The sequence below is a fragment of the Numenius arquata genome, chromosome 12, assembly GCF_964106895.1.
Source record: "Numenius arquata chromosome 12, bNumArq3.hap1.1, whole genome shotgun sequence".
Taxonomy (NCBI): domain Eukaryota; kingdom Metazoa; phylum Chordata; class Aves; order Charadriiformes; family Scolopacidae; genus Numenius; species Numenius arquata.
The window spans coordinates 5,913,443-5,929,516 of record NC_133587.1 but is presented as its reverse complement, the minus strand read 5'-3'; the positions used below and the strand labels follow the sequence as shown (position 1 = coordinate 5,929,516).

General features: G+C 54.7%; 1 protein-coding gene across 1 annotated transcript in view; it reads left to right on the top strand.

The window, feature by feature from the left end:
- CDH22 (cadherin 22) overlaps window positions 1–15,212 on the top strand; it is a 53,319-nt gene extending 38,107 nt beyond the window's left edge. Inside the window, exons 8-11 of the mRNA XM_074157370.1 lie at window positions 4,248–4,369; window positions 4,671–4,788; window positions 13,364–13,615; window positions 14,387–15,212. Of these exons, the coding sequence (XP_074013471.1) occupies window positions 4,248–4,369; window positions 4,671–4,788; window positions 13,364–13,615; window positions 14,387–14,925 (1,031 nt within the window). The 3' untranslated portion in view covers window positions 14,926–15,212. The remainder of the gene's footprint in view (window positions 1–4,247; window positions 4,370–4,670; window positions 4,789–13,363; window positions 13,616–14,386) is intronic.
- The last annotated feature ends 862 nt before the right edge of the window (window positions 15,213–16,074 follow it).

Genomic DNA, 16,074 nt, shown 5'->3' with positions numbered 1-16,074 from the left:
CTCAGCTGGGAGCCACATTTTCAGCTCCAGCCTCTGCTGTAGCCACCTGTGTGCGACGAGCTGTACCCCTGGCATGCCCCTGCCTTGTCCTTGCCATCAGCGCTCCGCTTTGCAGCCGGGCAGCTGCCCTGACGGCCACAAAACCACCCTGTGCTTCACAGCCGTGGCACGGGTGCTGGAAAGCGGCGTGGCCCATCCCAGTCTTCTAATCTGCATTTTGTTCTCCCAATTTGCCGAGATAATGAGGATTAAAGTCCGCTCTTGCCTCTTTCTGGCTTCCCTACTAAAGTAAAAATGTTGAATTCAGTACTGTACCAATCCGGTCTTGAGGCAGAGGAGAGTGGGTCGTACACTGCGCCCAACAGCGTTTGTGAGCCGTGTTTCCCAGGGTGCTGCAGCCACAAAGAGCAGCCCAGGGTCCTCTGGGCTTCCCTCAGCCTCTGCTTCAGCCCCCGGGAAGGCTGCAGAGCACCTTTCTGCGTTTGGTATCACAGCGTGGCTGTGTGTGCAGGAAGGAGTGAAAATGCTGTGCGTGCTTCAGCAATGGCTGGGTTTGGAGCTTCACAGTAGAGGTTTGGGTGTAAAAATGGAAAGCGCTTTATTGTGAGTTTGTGGGAGGGTCCAACGGGGTAAGGACTGGATCCCAGCACAGCGGCAACCACGGATCCCCTCCTTTCCTGCCATAGCAGGGGTGGCCGAGCATCTCGATAGTCCCTTCCCATCACTGTGAGCTTCCCCTGCAAAGCTTCCAGCATTTGAGAGCAGTTGCCCAGAGCTTCTCGGTGTCAGTCCTGGAGGCAATCGTCTGTCCAGAACCCAGGGAGAGGGCAAGGCATTGGCATTATGCATCTGAATGCTTAAGACAAGAATATAGTACTGCTCAGTTACTTTCACAGTTAGTTAAATTAAGAAAAAATACTTTGTGATGCGGGTGAAGATTGAGCTGGAGCATTTGAGGCTTGTCCTCAGTGTCACTGTACGGTAAGACCATGGCTACATCCTGCTCCAGAGCCAGGGTGCTGCCCATCCCATCCCAGTTCTGCCCACCAAGTAGCACCTCAGCACCGGGGATCTGGGCCACGTTCGCTACTCAGCCCGAGCTGTGCTGTTCATAATATTGAGGAAAGTACAGACGCTGCAGCGTGGGCAGAACTCTGTCTCCCACCCCCAGCAGGCTCCAGCAGCTCCCAAATAATTCAGCCCATGTTGGCAAAGGCAGCTGCCAGTCATCAGCCTGGAGCTCCTGTACTGCACTGCTGTGTTCCCAGCATCTCCCCCTTGTTCTGTGTGTTTTCCATGTCTCTTTCCTCAGTCTTTTCAGATTAATAGCATTCCAACTCCTGGAGGAAATGCAGAAAAACGGCATGTTTAATTTTAATTTAGGAAAGCGTTTAGGTAGCAGCCTAGTTTCCTCGCTGCTGTCAATCAGGTTTTCTCAAGGCTGACATCAATTAGTTTAAAAATATTGAATGTAATTTTGCCTGACACAACATATTGCAGCCACTGCAAAATATAATTTATTTTAGAAGAAGAAATAATTAAACTAATTTGCATGTCAGTCAGCTGAGCTGGAATACCGAGGAGAGATGCTGCAATGGAAGATGACTTTTTTTTTTCCCTCTCCGGTCGCTCTCAGCCTGGCACTTGCCACCTTCCGCCCCCTCCACTGGCCAGGTGCTGCTTGGCAGAGACCTTCCAGGGCACGTTCCTGTGCCTTCCCGCAGCCCTCATCCCCCTGGCCTGTGGTACACGCCTGCTGAGCGTTCCCTTCTGCGCACTGGAGCCTGTGTAGGGGCACCTGCGTATGTGTCTGTGTACGTGGAGGAACCACAGGTCAAGGGTTTTGGCCTTGCAGGTGTGAAGTCTGCCTTAGCTAGGTGCATCCTGCCTTTCAGCACAGATGTACTCCGACAATCTTATTTGCGCTTCTGCCCATCATAAATTCAGTTTATGCCACGCAACTTACAGAAAGCGTATTTCAGAGATGTTTTGGAGATTTTTCTTTGTTTTTTTTTCAGATACATCCAACCATTTTTCATATTTTCCACCTATTAATCCAGGTACTGGCTCAAGGGAAGAGAGAGGTTGATAAAGAAAGCATTTGAGGAACCTTCAAATAGATCACGGTACAGCCAAAATAAAAAGAAACCAATGTGTGCCTCGCTGGAAGAGTAGACAACAACACAATGGTTGCATTTCTAACCTTGATGTCAAATTTTAACCCTGTCACTGAGCCAGGAGTAAGCGTGAGCCTCAGGCTTCAGCAATTTTGGAAGGGGCAAAAGGAGAGCTTTTTTATGACAGGGTGCATTTAGAAAGGACAACTGTGCTTTGAGCTGTGCTCAGGGGAGCAGGGTGTTAGTTATGGCTCTGGCAGAGGGGTCAGCGGGGGTCCTCAGCACTGTGCCACGGTGCATGGATGACCCCACTTGCGTGTGCAGCATAAAACACTCCTGGCAGCTTCTCGCTGGTGCTGTGGAATAGGACAAATCTATGGCTATGCCCAGCCCTAAATACACTCATCACATTCCTCCTGGTGAGGCTGTGGGAGCTGATCTTGAAGGGAAGCTTCCGTGCTCAGGCTCACCCAGGTGTCCTGACCTGACCCCGCGGAGCCACCATGGCATGTGCTGTGCTGACAGGTCCTGGGGAGAGTTCGGCAGCGCTGGGATCGGCTCCTGCTCACAGCCGGCTCAGGCATTGGGAAAGGAACCACTCCTCCAGGTCACAGTTAGGAAGGGGAAGAGATGGGGTCCTGGCTGCTTCTTCCTCCCTTCTTTTTCTCCCTTTCTCTGGCAGTGCCTCCAGGGCAATGCCAGCTTGCTTCAGAGCTGAGCAGCAGGGGTGGTTATCCATCTTTCTGTGGGCTGAGGAGGGGGTAATGAGATGCTGTCGTCCTCCTTCTTGCTGGAATTGAACCCTTTTTCCTCCTGTTTGTGGCCCCAGTGGGCATCAAGCACACCCCTCCATCTCCCTTGGGCTCCCTGCTACCTCCCCTTTCCTCTCTCCCCGAAAGCAATTGCAGTTTATTTCACTGCACCAACATGCCTTTTAAAATAACACATCGTTCTAGGCTTTTAGTCACGACTTCTGCCTCCCTCCCCCGAAAACAACCATCTAATCACCAGAGCAGCTGGTCTGGGTGAGAAGGAGTGATAACGCGAGAATGGGGTGAAGGCAGCTCTGGGGAGGGGACTTAGGTTCCTAGCTAATTATGGAGGAACGCTAAATCTCCTCTCCCCTGGGTCCTCCCCCACCTGATCTGCGGGGGCCAGCATTAATTTTATAGACAAACAGGCAGCAGAGCTCCTGCCCGAGCGAGGAGAGAGGCATCGGGTCTGTCACAGTTGCAACCTCTGGGTAAAACAAAGGAGATGGAGTACGAGGGAGTTCTCATTGCTGGAAGCACACGAGGTGCTTCAGAAAACATTAGGCCCTCCAGAGCGATTTATAATCTTATAGCGAGAGCTCAATGTACCTTTGCGGTGCGTGCTGTGGGGTAGAGCGGCACTGCAGTGAGCGGAGCTGTAAATGCAATCTCCGTCCCATGTGCAGAGCAAGCCTGGAGCATCACCAGCGGCTCCACGTGCCCCTGAAGGAGGGGAGTGGGCTGCAAGCCCCCTGGACCACTGCGAGCCCCCCTGGCGAGTGCGGGGTTGATGGAGCTGCCCTAGATCTTCCTGCCTTGACAAGGGAGCGTTCAGCCCCACCTCACCTGGGTGCAGTGGAGGTGCAGGTGGCAGATTTCTCCACCACCCTGTGCTCTTAGTTGGTCCCAGCTCTTTCACCCCCTGGCTCTGCTGGCTCGCCTCTCAGCTGTTGCTGGTAGCCCCTGGGGTGTAAGGGTCAGGATCTGAGCCAGGGTGGGATGTTCTTGCATCTGAATTTGCTTGTCCCCTCTTGATGCTCTCTAGCTGTAGCATGGATGCTCGTCGGTGGTGACTGACCCTGATCATGGGGACTTGCTCGGGGCTGCTCAGCTTTCCCAGGGGTAGATCAGACCAACAGCAGTGTTTTGGGAGTCCTTGGTACGCAGCCCAGCAGTTGGGTTTCTTTACTGGAAAACAAGAGTGTTGAGGCTGAGCGATGCTCTGTGGGTGCCACAGGCCCACAGACGGTGTGTGCCACAGGTGGGCAGAGGTGTGGAGCTGCGGTGGCCTCTGGACAAGCAAAGTCAAGGAGGGTTTGCTCCCTGCTAGCAGCAGATGGCACTTCCTGCTGAGGCTCTGCTTCTTTTTTTGTTTCAGATAATCACTCACAGGTATCGAGAGCTTCTCTCCGTATCCGTATCCTGGATGTGAACGACAACCCACCCGAGCTTGCCACCCCCTACGAAGCTGCTGTGTGTGAGGATGCCAAGCCAGGCCAGGTAGCGGGTGTCCCCCAGCCCTTCTTGTGAGTGTCCATCAGCACCTGCAGCCGTCTCGTGCTGCGAGCAGTGCTCTGGACCAGTGCCAGCCTGCCTGACCTTCCCCTTCTGCCCGAACACCTTCCCACGCAGCTGCCATCACACTGGGAGCCACTTTGCCGGTGTCCTACAGCTAAGCCTGTCTACAGGGGCAAAGGCTCATCCCTCACTGTGGCAGAAGGTGGTGATGCTCTGCTGGCCCAGACTCTGTGAAGGAGCTGCAGAGGCACGACTGATTCTCACCTCTCCTTTCTCCCTACAGCTGATCCAGACAATAAGCGTTGTGGACCGTGATGAGCCTCAGAGTGGCCATCGTTTCTACTTCACGCTGGCACCTGAAGCCACCAACAACCACCATTTTTCTCTGCTGGATATTAAGGGTAAGTCCTGCAGCCTCCAGGCTGAGCTGCACAGCTGGTCCTGGGGAGGCAGATGGGGCTGTGGGCTTACGGTCCATCTGTGCTGGATGGAGCTCAGGATGCTTTGGGCACCCTGCAAGGCTCCTCGTCAACCTGAAATGGTGGAATTGGTCAGCTAGCAGTTTGGATTTCCTCAAGGAGGCTCTGCCAGCTTTCTTCTCTGCTGCAGACAGGTCCAAAGCTCCTCTCATGCTGTCTGGTTAGCCTTTGATGTTTTCAGGGCTCTCGGTCTCTTTCTTGATGTGAAATCTTCAACCTGCCCGCAGGCAAGGAGATGATGTGGATTTACAGATGAACACGCTCCCATTTTGAGCATTAGGATTTATCCCTCTCCAAGGTAAATCCTGGAGCTGCCGTGTGGGTGGGCAGAGCCACTCAGCAGCCAGTAAGGGTTACCTGGGACGTGGCCAGCAGAGCTGGATCCCTCTGTGCTTCCTGAGGCTCATCCTATCCTTTGGGAAATGCAGCTGGGCAGGGCCTGTCTGTTCCTCTGGGAAGCTCTGGGGTTCTTTGTACCTCTGGGCTGAGCAGCTCCCGAGGACTCGGTCCCCACCTGCTGCTCTAACCAGGGTGCAGGTTTTGCGGACTGGAAGGTCACGCTGCATTTGTGTGGGCACTAACAACCCAGAGAGATAGTTATCAGGCTGCTTCCTATTTTTGACTGGTGCTTTGGGTGAATTTAGGGGCTAATTGCAGTGGTATGTACAGCAGGGACCCTTGCAGATACTGGAATCTTCTCCAGCCAGATGTGTTATCAAAGGGGCCAGCACAGATGGAAGCCAGCAGACCACATTGAAATGCTTCTTAGCTTTATTTTCTGGGGTTTTTTAAATCATTTTTTTCTCTGCTTTTGCAGTTTCATCTGTCAAAAGTCTGATTGAGTTTGTTCTGAGCTTATCAGAGGAACCCTCTGCTGATGTAAGATCCTGCTTGCTCAGTTTGTTTCAGCGTTATTAGGGATAGTCAGGATGCACCTTGCAGCAATAAGCTTCAGATATAACCGTAGAAGGACGGATATTGCTGTGTGTCCTAAAAAGTGCAGCTGTCCCTGACCCGAGTCCCCCCCCTGCACTCATGGGGCAGCTGTTCACAAGACCTTTGCTTCTTACCATGTAAGCAAGCTTTAATCCTCTGCAAGATTTTGCCCCACGCCCAGCGATTAACTTCCTTCGCTTCCTCTGAAGGACCCAATAAGAACGTGCTGAGTTACACCCCAGTGTCTGTCCTCTCCAGAAGCTCCGAGGGCCCTGTGGCCGTCCCTGCTCTGAGCCGGGATGTCTTCTACGGCTGGGCTGTGATCCCAGAGCCATCACTGCTCCTCCTCCTGTCTGGCAAGGGTGGCTGGAGCTCAGGGGGGGCTGCTTCGCTGCCCGGCGCTGTGTGGGGGTCACCCCCTGGTTGTTCAGCCGGGGTTCACCAGCAGCAACCCGAGAGCTGGGGTTGCAGGAGGGTGCAGGACGTAGCCTCACACACCGCCATCTCTTCCAGAGCTGCTGCTCTCTTGAGTGGGCCGAGGCTCCCGTTGCACGGGGTAATCCTTCCTGCTAAACGATCTCGCAAACTTTGCATGTGGTGCAACACTGCATAAAATGAGTAGAAGCTGGCATCACCCTCCCGCCTTCTGTTCTCGGGAAAACAAATGCTGTTCCTGCAGGGTTATTCCCAGGGTGTTTGGAGACCCTCCCAATTGCCAAGCAGTGCTGTCTTCCACAGCGAGAGGAGGCGGCTGCCTGTGCAGATGGAGGCACCCCTCATTTCTAATATAGGTGTGCGTTTTGGTGTCATCTCCCTTCCTTTGATTTCTCCCTCCCAACGGTTTCTCCAGCCCACTGAGCACCCTGGGTGGGCTCACCTTCGCCCCCTGCTCCCCTGGGTTCCCTTGCTGCATCCTCCTTTGTCCCCCCCTTGCCTCCCTCACGTGCGTTCACCCCTCTCACACTTGTCTCTACTCCTCCATATAAATATCAGTGGTGACAAACTGCTACCACCAGCCCATCTGTTTCTTTGTACAAATTTGTAGCCAGTTTTGAAACGTGATTTATAAATATTGCTTTTGCAGCCAAGGAGTGACACTGATGGATGTCAGCACAGATGGATTCACTAAGCTCTTGCTTAAATCCTTCTTCTCTCTTTTGCTTCGCACCTACTTCCCTCGGCTCCTGCAAGGCAGGAGAAAGCCACCTCAGGAGGGAGACTTGTCCTCAGCATGGCAGGGACCAGCATCTCCTCGGGAATGCCCCCGTTAGAGTTCATCAGGCAGGACAAGAGCACCCGGCTGCGGCAGGGCTGGTAGGTGGGGTGCCTGGTGGCTACGGAGATGGATGAGATGTCCGAGGGCTCGGATGCTTGAGCAGGCACCATGATGGCAAAACTGACCCTGCTGGAGGCTGGAGAAGCAGAAGGAAAGTGGGATAAGTGTTAAAGTACAGAGCCCTGCTGCACGGGTGGGAGCACAGCCAGGCAGGAGAGGACATCGAGTGCTTCCCAGGCTCTTCCAGGGCTCCTCCTGGGCAGCATGGAGGAAGCCTGTGAGGGTTTTAGGGAAAGCCCAGGGTGCTCGATGGGGCAGCCCGTCCATCAGATGAAGAGCTTGTGGAGTGAGTACCTCCTAGTAAGTGGACGTATGGTGACAGGGCAGGTCTGCTGCAGCCGAATTCTGCCAGGACACAGTCAGGAGGCTGCCGCTTGCCCAAACGCTGCTGGGTCAGCGCCCTTCGCAGCCAAAACTGCACGGCGTGGGGCTGGCCCTTGCCAAGGGCCTGCAGTTAACACCTGCAGCCCTGCTCGGCAGCTCCCAGCGGCACACAGCGCTGCCCGGGCTCTGATGCTCTGGGTCAGAGCTACAAGAGCAAAAGGTGACGCTGCAGGAGACCTTGCATTAGCTGAATTATAGCTACTTTGCAGGAGTTGGGATTTTGGAAACAGCGCTGTTTCCTACTGGCATCTCTCTTGCCTTGCTTTTGTTCTGTCCAAGGGAGTGCTCAAGCACTTCCTAATTCATCAGACAAGGAATAAATGTCATGTGTGGTAACGACGACCCCCATCCAGAAGGGAGATGCCCAGCAAATGAAGTGCCTAAAGGAAGAGATAGAATTGGAAAAGCTGATCTCACCCAGGTCCAATTGGTGCCATTCCAAAGGCATTCACCATCCTCTGCCTCCTAACTCACCTTTTTGTGGGTCTTTCTGGCCTGAGAAAATTGATTACAGAAGGATCAAAGGCAATTAAAGCCTGAAACCATGTTCTCCAATAAATGCTAATTGTGTTGGAAGGGATGGTAGAAAGCATCCAAGCCCAGCAACCTGGAAGGGGTGCTAGATAATATGGAGCGACACATGGAGCTACTGACTCCAGAGCTCAAGGGCTAGGCAAGCAGATGTCTGAACTCTCTGCAGGTCTCATTAAGAGCATGTAATGGGTGATAGAAGATCTGAAAATCGTAACAATCAAAAGCAAAATGTTAGGATTTGAGGATTGCCTCAGGATAAGAGGAAGCCTCCTCCAGCCCCACAGGGAGATGCCGTTCTCAGCACAAGCAGCCCAGATGCTGATCTGACAGGGGGTGAAAAAGAGCATCAAATCTCCGCGGGGGCTGAGCGAAAGGTAAATGAGCAGCAGTGGTGCCATGGCCTGGGACCCAGAGAACTTGGGAGAAGGAAGAGGAAAAAGGGAAAAATGGGATTATTCTCCTACCAGCTGCACCCGTCTGGGGCCCGTCTGCTCCTTTTGGGCAGCTCTAGCAGCAGCATGGCCACTGGCCTGGCCAGGAACCATCTGCACCTCCCCAGAGCTGGTGTGCCTGGGCACCGGGGCTGCAGAACAACTGCCAGAGAAGGGAAAAGCAGATGCTTGTGTAGCCCTGGGAGTGTGGGAGAGGGCAGGGATGTCAAAATCCAAACTGGAGGTAGCTTCCTCCCTTCTGCTCTCCTAGCACTGTTCAAGATTGAGTTATGAGAAGGATTTATTAGTTCTGTCTTTGAAGCTGCCAAGATCCTCTTTGGAGAGGGAGTCTGAGACTTAATTATTTTTTTATTCCTTGTGATGTTACACTGCTACCAGAGTATATTGCATTCCAAAACTTTCCTCTTAGAGCAATATTGACTGGTTCCACGTTGTTTTCTGCCTTTTCTGGTGACTTGCTCCTCAAGCAGGCAGAGGTGCTGTCTCCTGGCCATCACACACACAAGGTGGATGATCCAACACAGGATAACATCACTGTGGTCAGGGAGAGGGTGGCATAGGAAACCTGCGGAGGAGATGTCAGTTTGTGTAGCAAGACGGCAATGATGGTAAATGGTTTGGCTTGGGGCTTCAGAGAACACATGGCACAAGCCTTAGAGTGGTGTGACCCCAGCACGAAGTGCAACCTTGCGAGGACTGGGCAGGAAAAGATAAGTGTGGAGATCCAAACCCGTCTGTGCCGGAAAGCTGTGGATTAACGTCTGCTCAAGTTTCCTTACCACCTCCTGGGAAACATTGCTCCATTGTGACCCCAAAAATGGACTTAGCAGAAAGCTGCTACAGAGGAAGAGGCACGAGAGGCTGCAGGGCCAGGCCTGCCTGGTTTTTCTTTGCTACGACTCAGGCTGTGCCGATACAAACACATTACGCCAAGGCACGCATCCTGAAGCAACTGCCTTGGGTCAGCTGTGTGTAAAGAAACAACTGCACCAAGAGAAATTACGTCGTTTTGCAGGAAGTTGCTTTGGATGCATTTTCCAGGATACAATTTCCTGGATCCGGGTAGAATTTTCTTCACTTCTATGGTCAGAGTACATTGCGTGGTAGCAGCACTGCTTTTTCTGGAGTATCTCAGAAGGGAACACAGAAGTTTGCAAGTAACAGGGGCGTAAACACCCGACAGAGAAACCAGCAGTCCAGGGTGCCTGGGGAGCCGTGGGCACAGCGGGTGGGCAGCAGGGAGGGGGCTGATCTCTGCCAGAGAGGGGTCTGGGCTGCCCAGCCCCGGTGAGCAATGTCATAGGTGTAGTCATGACATTCCTGTGGATCTCCCTCCTGTAGGAAGTGCTCACGTCACGCTGCTCGAGAGAGAAAATGTAGTTTCTTGATGTTTGAAAGAGTGTTTTGTAGTTGTGATTTTTGTCTCTGTCCCCAGCGCCGAGTTTTGGGTTACAGAGCAAGACCTCAGCCCCTTCCTGAGCTGAGGTTTCTCAGAGCAGAGCTGGCTGTCGTGCTGCTGTTATATTTAAGTACTGGCTGCTTTATTTTGACTTTGTGGGTTCAGCAGTGGAAATACTTCTCCTTCCTGCACTCGGCGGTGAGGGGGCTCAGCGGTGCGACATGCTGGCTGAGCAGTCTCCACTGAGCTGAGGTCAGTGGCTGCCTCTCTGCGACTTGGACATGTATTTCCCCTTGATTTCTAGAGACTGCTTCTAAAAATACAGCGTGCCTTGTGGCAGGTCCCTAAGAGGAGCTGGAGCTGGCTGTAAACAGGAGGGTATCGCCAGCCTTCTGCTGCATTTCCAGAGAGGTGAGGAGCTGGGGCTACGCCTGTATTTACGTAGCACTAAAGGGGTGCTCGCCCGGGCGGCTGGGGGAGCTCCCAAGCACTGTGTTTCATCAGACCTGGGCCAGAGATGGGCTGAGCAGCCCGTGGAGGTACAGGGCTGTGCATGGGCACCCTCCGAGCCAGGATCCGACCACGACCTCAGGCTGGTTACTCGACTGGTGTGATGGTGCCAGCAAAGACGACCTTTCTGGGCTGAGGGCCAGAGCCTTGCGTGCTCAACAGCGAGTGGGTCTGTCCCATTTGTCCTGTGGCTTCATCTCCACTGCGTCCAGATGCCCGAGGCTTATGTTTAGCTGGGCTATCTAGGAGTTAGTCCTGGCCTCTTGCTGAGACAGTGCCATTAATGTTATTTATATCTCCCTGCTATGCTGCAGCAAGCTGAGGGAGCAGCACCAAATGAGATCTTGTTACCTTTGTGCAAAGGATTAGCATAACAATATTATTTTTTTTCCTACCTCATCCTTGGTAGGCAATAGGCAGCTCCTGCTGCCGGCAGGCTGCCACACTTGCTTCATCCACTCTGCCTCCCAGGGGACTGGTGCTCCCCTGCTCCTCCTGACAGCTCTACTGAGTTTCTCTCTGCTGGGGCCACGTGCCGCTCCAGAAGTCTCAGCCGTGGTGGCAGATGTCATGCAGGACTGGGTGGCTGCCCAGGCAGAGGGTCGGTGGTCCCTGCTTCGCATACAGAGAAGCCAGGTGACGCGTGTGGGGCAGAAGGATGGTGCTCTCCGCTGTGGGCAACCCCCTCCACGGGCTGGTGACACCGTGGCACTCGGGTCACGTCTGACTCGAAGCACGCGTCGGTGCTGAGCGCTGCAGCCTTGCAGGCAGAGCGCTGGCATTGCATGCAGTATCTTCCTTCTGAGGCAAACTGTCCCCAGATCAACTGGTACAAGCATTTGCTTTGAGCTCCTGAGGATGTTGCCTGCCTGAAGTCTGCTGCTGTGAGCAGGGATGAGTGAAGTTACCTGGAAAATTCCCTTAATGGATAAAAGATGCTACATACAAAAGAAGAGGTGGGTTTGTTTTTTTTTTTTTTTCTAGTGACCTGCAGCACAGTTCTGTGTAGATGTATAAGGTCTAGTTTTGAATATCGCCTTTGTGGCATTCAGTGCAGCCTCCGAATACTGGCTGGTGTGGTCTTCTCTCTGGTGTCCTTGCCTTTCCTGCCCTGAGCTCTTCAAGGCAGACCTGTGCTCTGAGGTGAACTGGGAGAGATGATTTTCTCCCTGTCTCCTTTGTGCTGGAATCCCAGCTCTCGCCAGCTAGGGTGCCAAAGGCTCCGTTCTCCCCATTCTGGCTGTATTCAGACAACATAGAAAACTCTGGTGGGCTGAGTCCGGAAACCTGATGATAGGAAGGAGCAATCTGGTCTCTGAGAGCTCTTCTGGGCACAAGCCTGAGCACTGCTGCCTCCCTTCTGGGGACAGACAGCCCATCTTCCTCGCTCTTGCTGCACCTTGCCTTGCTTGGCACCAGCATACACTGGATGGGCTTTACCTCTGCCCCAGCTCCTCTTCCAGTCTGCCCTGAAGTAGAGACCAGCCTTGCCCTTGCTTGGCCTTTGCTGGGGTCAGTTGCAGCAGTCCTGATGTCCTCTGTGCCTCTCGTTTGTACTGGCAGAGCTGGGCGAGGGCTAAGCACTGGCATTCTGGCAGACTCTGTCCCAACTGCATTGCCCCCAGCCCTGAGCAGCTCGGGGGGAGATCAACTGCATTGCCCCCAGCCCTGAGCAGCTGTGTGGCATCTCCGGGATCTGTCACCTATCCTATCTGGCTGGTGGATCTTCCCCGTCCCGCGGCTCAGCGTGTGCCTGCCCCTCTGCTCTGCTCTTGGCTCATCTCCTGTCCCCGCCGTGCCCCGTGTGCTCCCATGCAGCACCCGATCCATACGGCAATTTCCGTGGTGGCAGGCAGCCCGAGAGCCAGAATTAGAATAGATGTCTTTTCCGATCGAAGAGCTGATTGATACAGAGAGGGGCCAGTCCAGCATAAATCAGGTGCAATAAGGAGAGAGTCTGTAGACAGCAGCACCTCGCTGTGAGCGGGCCAATCTATGTTTTATTAGATAAAGACTGCAGACAGTCGGCAGCGACTTCTGACATCCGGCCGCAATCGTTGAGCTACTGTTCAATCCCTTCCCGGCTCTGCTGCTGGCTGGCAGCGAGTAGCCCACAGGAGCAGGGAGCCAAGCTGATTTTCAGCCCCTGTTCCTCCCCTCCCTCCTCCAGGTCGCCTGGACGCAGCTGCTGCTTGGGTTCATCTCTGGCGCCGGGGCCCTGGAGGGGCCCATGAAGTGGCCGCGTTAATGGGATGGTAATGGGTTATGCTGTGCCGGCTGAGCCCCTGAAACAGCAGGGTTTGAGCAGATGGGGAGGAGGATGGCTGGGAGGCTTGGAAGGAGCTCTTGACTGCTCCTTCAGAAGTTACAGAGGGTCCTGGGAGTATTTGGCTCTCCGGCTGAGGCAGGACCCTTTACCTGCGGCTCTCGGGTTTGGAAGCAGTAAGTGCTCTTGCAGGTTCAGTGCCACCTGCAGACCCCCATTCACTCTGGTCTCCATGTCAGCAACTGGTTTTTATCCTGATTCCTGCTCTGTGCCACTCTCAGAGGGTCTTCTGGAAGGTTTTTTCTCCTCTCTGTTCCAACTGCGTTGTTTGTCAGCACAGCTCAGATACTCATGTGCAATTGCTCCTGGGTCGGGTTCACCATGCCCTGGGCAAGCTGGCAGGGGAGACGCCGGGCTAGCCCAAGGTGCCTGGTGAAGGGGCATGTGCTGGAGCAGAGCTGGCCACCTCCAGGCAGTGGGGCTGCGGTGCAGGGGAGCCACGAGCTGGGTCCTGGCTCCCCTCTGATGGAGAGGAGGGAGGTCCCGTTCCCTCTTTGTGTGGTTGCTGGAGTTGAAACACGATCAACCCCTGTTTGTCTAGAGCATGGAGGACCTCGCTGCGAGTCTTGCTGGTTGTGGTATGGGAGTGACTTTGCTGTGGGTTTACTTGTTCCCTGCAGACAACACGGCTGCTGTGCACACGCAGAGAGTGGGCTTCAATCGCCAGGAGCAGGACGTGTACTTGCTCCCCATTTTGGTGGTGGACAGTGGCCCCCCGGCCCTCAGCAGCACGGGGACTCTGACCATCCGCATCTGTGGCTGTGACAGCAACGGGGCCATCCAGTCCTGCAACAGCACAGCCTACGTCGTGTCAGCCACGCTGAGCCCCGGTGCCCTCATCGCACTGCTGGTTTGCATCCTCATTCTGGTTGGTGAGTGCCCACCTGCCCCCCGGCCTCCTCCTGTCCTGTCTCTTCTCCTCTCCATCCTCATCCACCACTGACACACAGCCACAAGCTTGTGCTGGGCCACCGGGGCACGGTTTGAAGGTGCAAGGGAGGTGTGGGCTTGTGTGTGCATGGGAAGGGGCTCTGAGAGAGGGGTGTTGCAGTGCCCTCAGGTTTAGCATAGGGCAGTTGATGGATGATGCTGCTGAAAGTCCTCGGGCGCCGGTGCGGGCTCACAGCTGGCTCCCGAGGGCTGTCCGGACATCTGTGGAAGCCAGCGCGTTGTTGAGTGAAGTCTCCTTTCCTTGGCTCCCCGTCTCCTGCTGTGTCTCTGTTTAGAAAACCCTTTCCCACAGGGTGCACTTTACACTGGTTTCATTTTCCAACGCAGAGCAAACAAATTTCTGCCTAATTGCCCAAACGAATAAAGTGCACATCGGTGCTTTAAAGGTGATGGGATGAATGGATGATGATCTCGGACACATATGCGGCTCGTTGCTCAGGCTCTGTGCCATCTGCTCCACATTCACCCTCCCAACATTTGGCTGCTGCTGTGATTCATGCACCCCCTTTTCCTCCTCATCTTCTGCAGAATCCATCCGTTTGTCTGTCCAGCTGTGCCTTCATCCATCTGTCCCTCCTGTCTCAGCGGCTGATAGGAGCCGGCTGGCATGCTGGTGGTCTTGGTCCTTGCCCCCATGGGAGCACAGCTTGCCCAAGACCCTACACCCATCTGACCACCTCTTCCTTTCCCAGTGCTGGTCCTTCTGATCCTCACGCTGAAGCGGCACCACAAAAGCCACCTGACATCCGAGGATGACGAGGACATGAGGGACAATGTCATCAAATACAACGACGAAGGAGGTGGCGAGCAGGACACAGAGGCCTATGACATGTCAGCCCTTCGCAGCCTCTACGACTTCAGTGAGATCAAAGGCGGCGACGGAGGCGGGGGGCCGGGAGAGGGGGTCCCGAGTGGAAACCCAGCCTCCGAGCTCCATGCCCTCCCACAGTGGGTGCAGAGCCCAGACCTGGACTTCTCCGTATTCAGAGACTATATCTGCAAGAAGGTGGAGCAGGCGGACGAGGACCTCTCAGTGCCACCCTACGACTCGTTCCAGACCTACGCCTTTGAGGGCTCGGACTCCCCCGTGCCCTCCCTGAGCTCCATCAACACCTGGTCCAGTGGCTCGGAGCAGGACTTCTCTTACCTGGGGGTCTGGGGGCCACGTTTCCGGCAGCTGGCAGCGCTCTACGCTGGGCGCAGGGGCGAGGAGGACAGCGAGGAGTCCTAGCCATCCCACCAACCCCTCGCGAGGCTCCCGGCACCTCCTGGACCGGGGCTCTGTGCCATCAGGTGCCACAAGGTGCCACATAGGGACAGTGTGTGCCTCCGGCCGGGCTCCATGGCCACCGGAGAGGGGCTGTGTCACGGGGCCAGGGAGCACCAGGCAATGTGGTCCTTGGCAGCTGCCTCCTGTTCGGGGCACCTCAGCACCCCCACGGCGAGGCCGGGGTGCCCAAAAGAGCCACTGTGGCCATCGTCATCTCCTTAATACCAGTCTCCATTAAAGCACTACACATTAATTTAAGAAAGAGAAAATCTAATTCAAGAGAGTTTGGAGGGGGTTTCTCCCCCATGAATTATCATTTAAATAGATCTGTTCAGTGAGCCCAGTTCAGGAGAGGAAGAGCAAACCGGGAGCCTTTTGTCGTCTAAATTGTTTTTGTCACTTGAGTCAGAGCATTTGAAGTGCTTTGATTTCTTTAAGAGCTTTCCTTGCAGAGGGAAACAAGCTTTTAACTTCTGTTCAGCTTTTTCTCCCTTAGGTTTGCTTGCTTTATGGAGTCCTTCTTCTCTCTGCGCGTGGGCTCCTCGGTGGCATTGGCGGTGGGGATGCGCCTGCTGGATGCGGGCTCCGGGGTCACATCCTGCGTGGAGGGACCGCTGCGCTAGAGTTCCCTTCAAAACACACCTCACCTCTAAGCTGCAATTGCTTCACTTCTCAGTTCTTGGACCTTTCTTGTGGTTATCAGAGATGCTTGTGATTTGAAGGGACTCTCCCTCCCTGCATGGTAGATGTTGTCTGCGAGGTCCTGATGTGCCCCATGGCCCTGGCGATGGACGGGGACATCCCGCCTGCTGCCAAGGCACGGTGCTGTGGCCTGAGCCATGGAGCAGCCGCGGTGCTGGGGAGCGATGCTGGAGGGGTGTGTGGAGTTGTAGTCCCCAGGTTGGCTCTGCTAGCCCCTCTGGGCAGGCTGGGCCTGGGTCTGCAGGGCTCTCAGCCAAGCTCTAGCATAGGCTATGCAGGGCAGAAGGGAGGACATCCATACATCCTGGCCTTGAGTGGTGGGGGAGAGCTGTGTCCTGGCTAGAGGACCACGATATAGGGCATGAGAGAACCCCAGCACCGTGGTTTGGGGGGATAATTCCTGCTTAC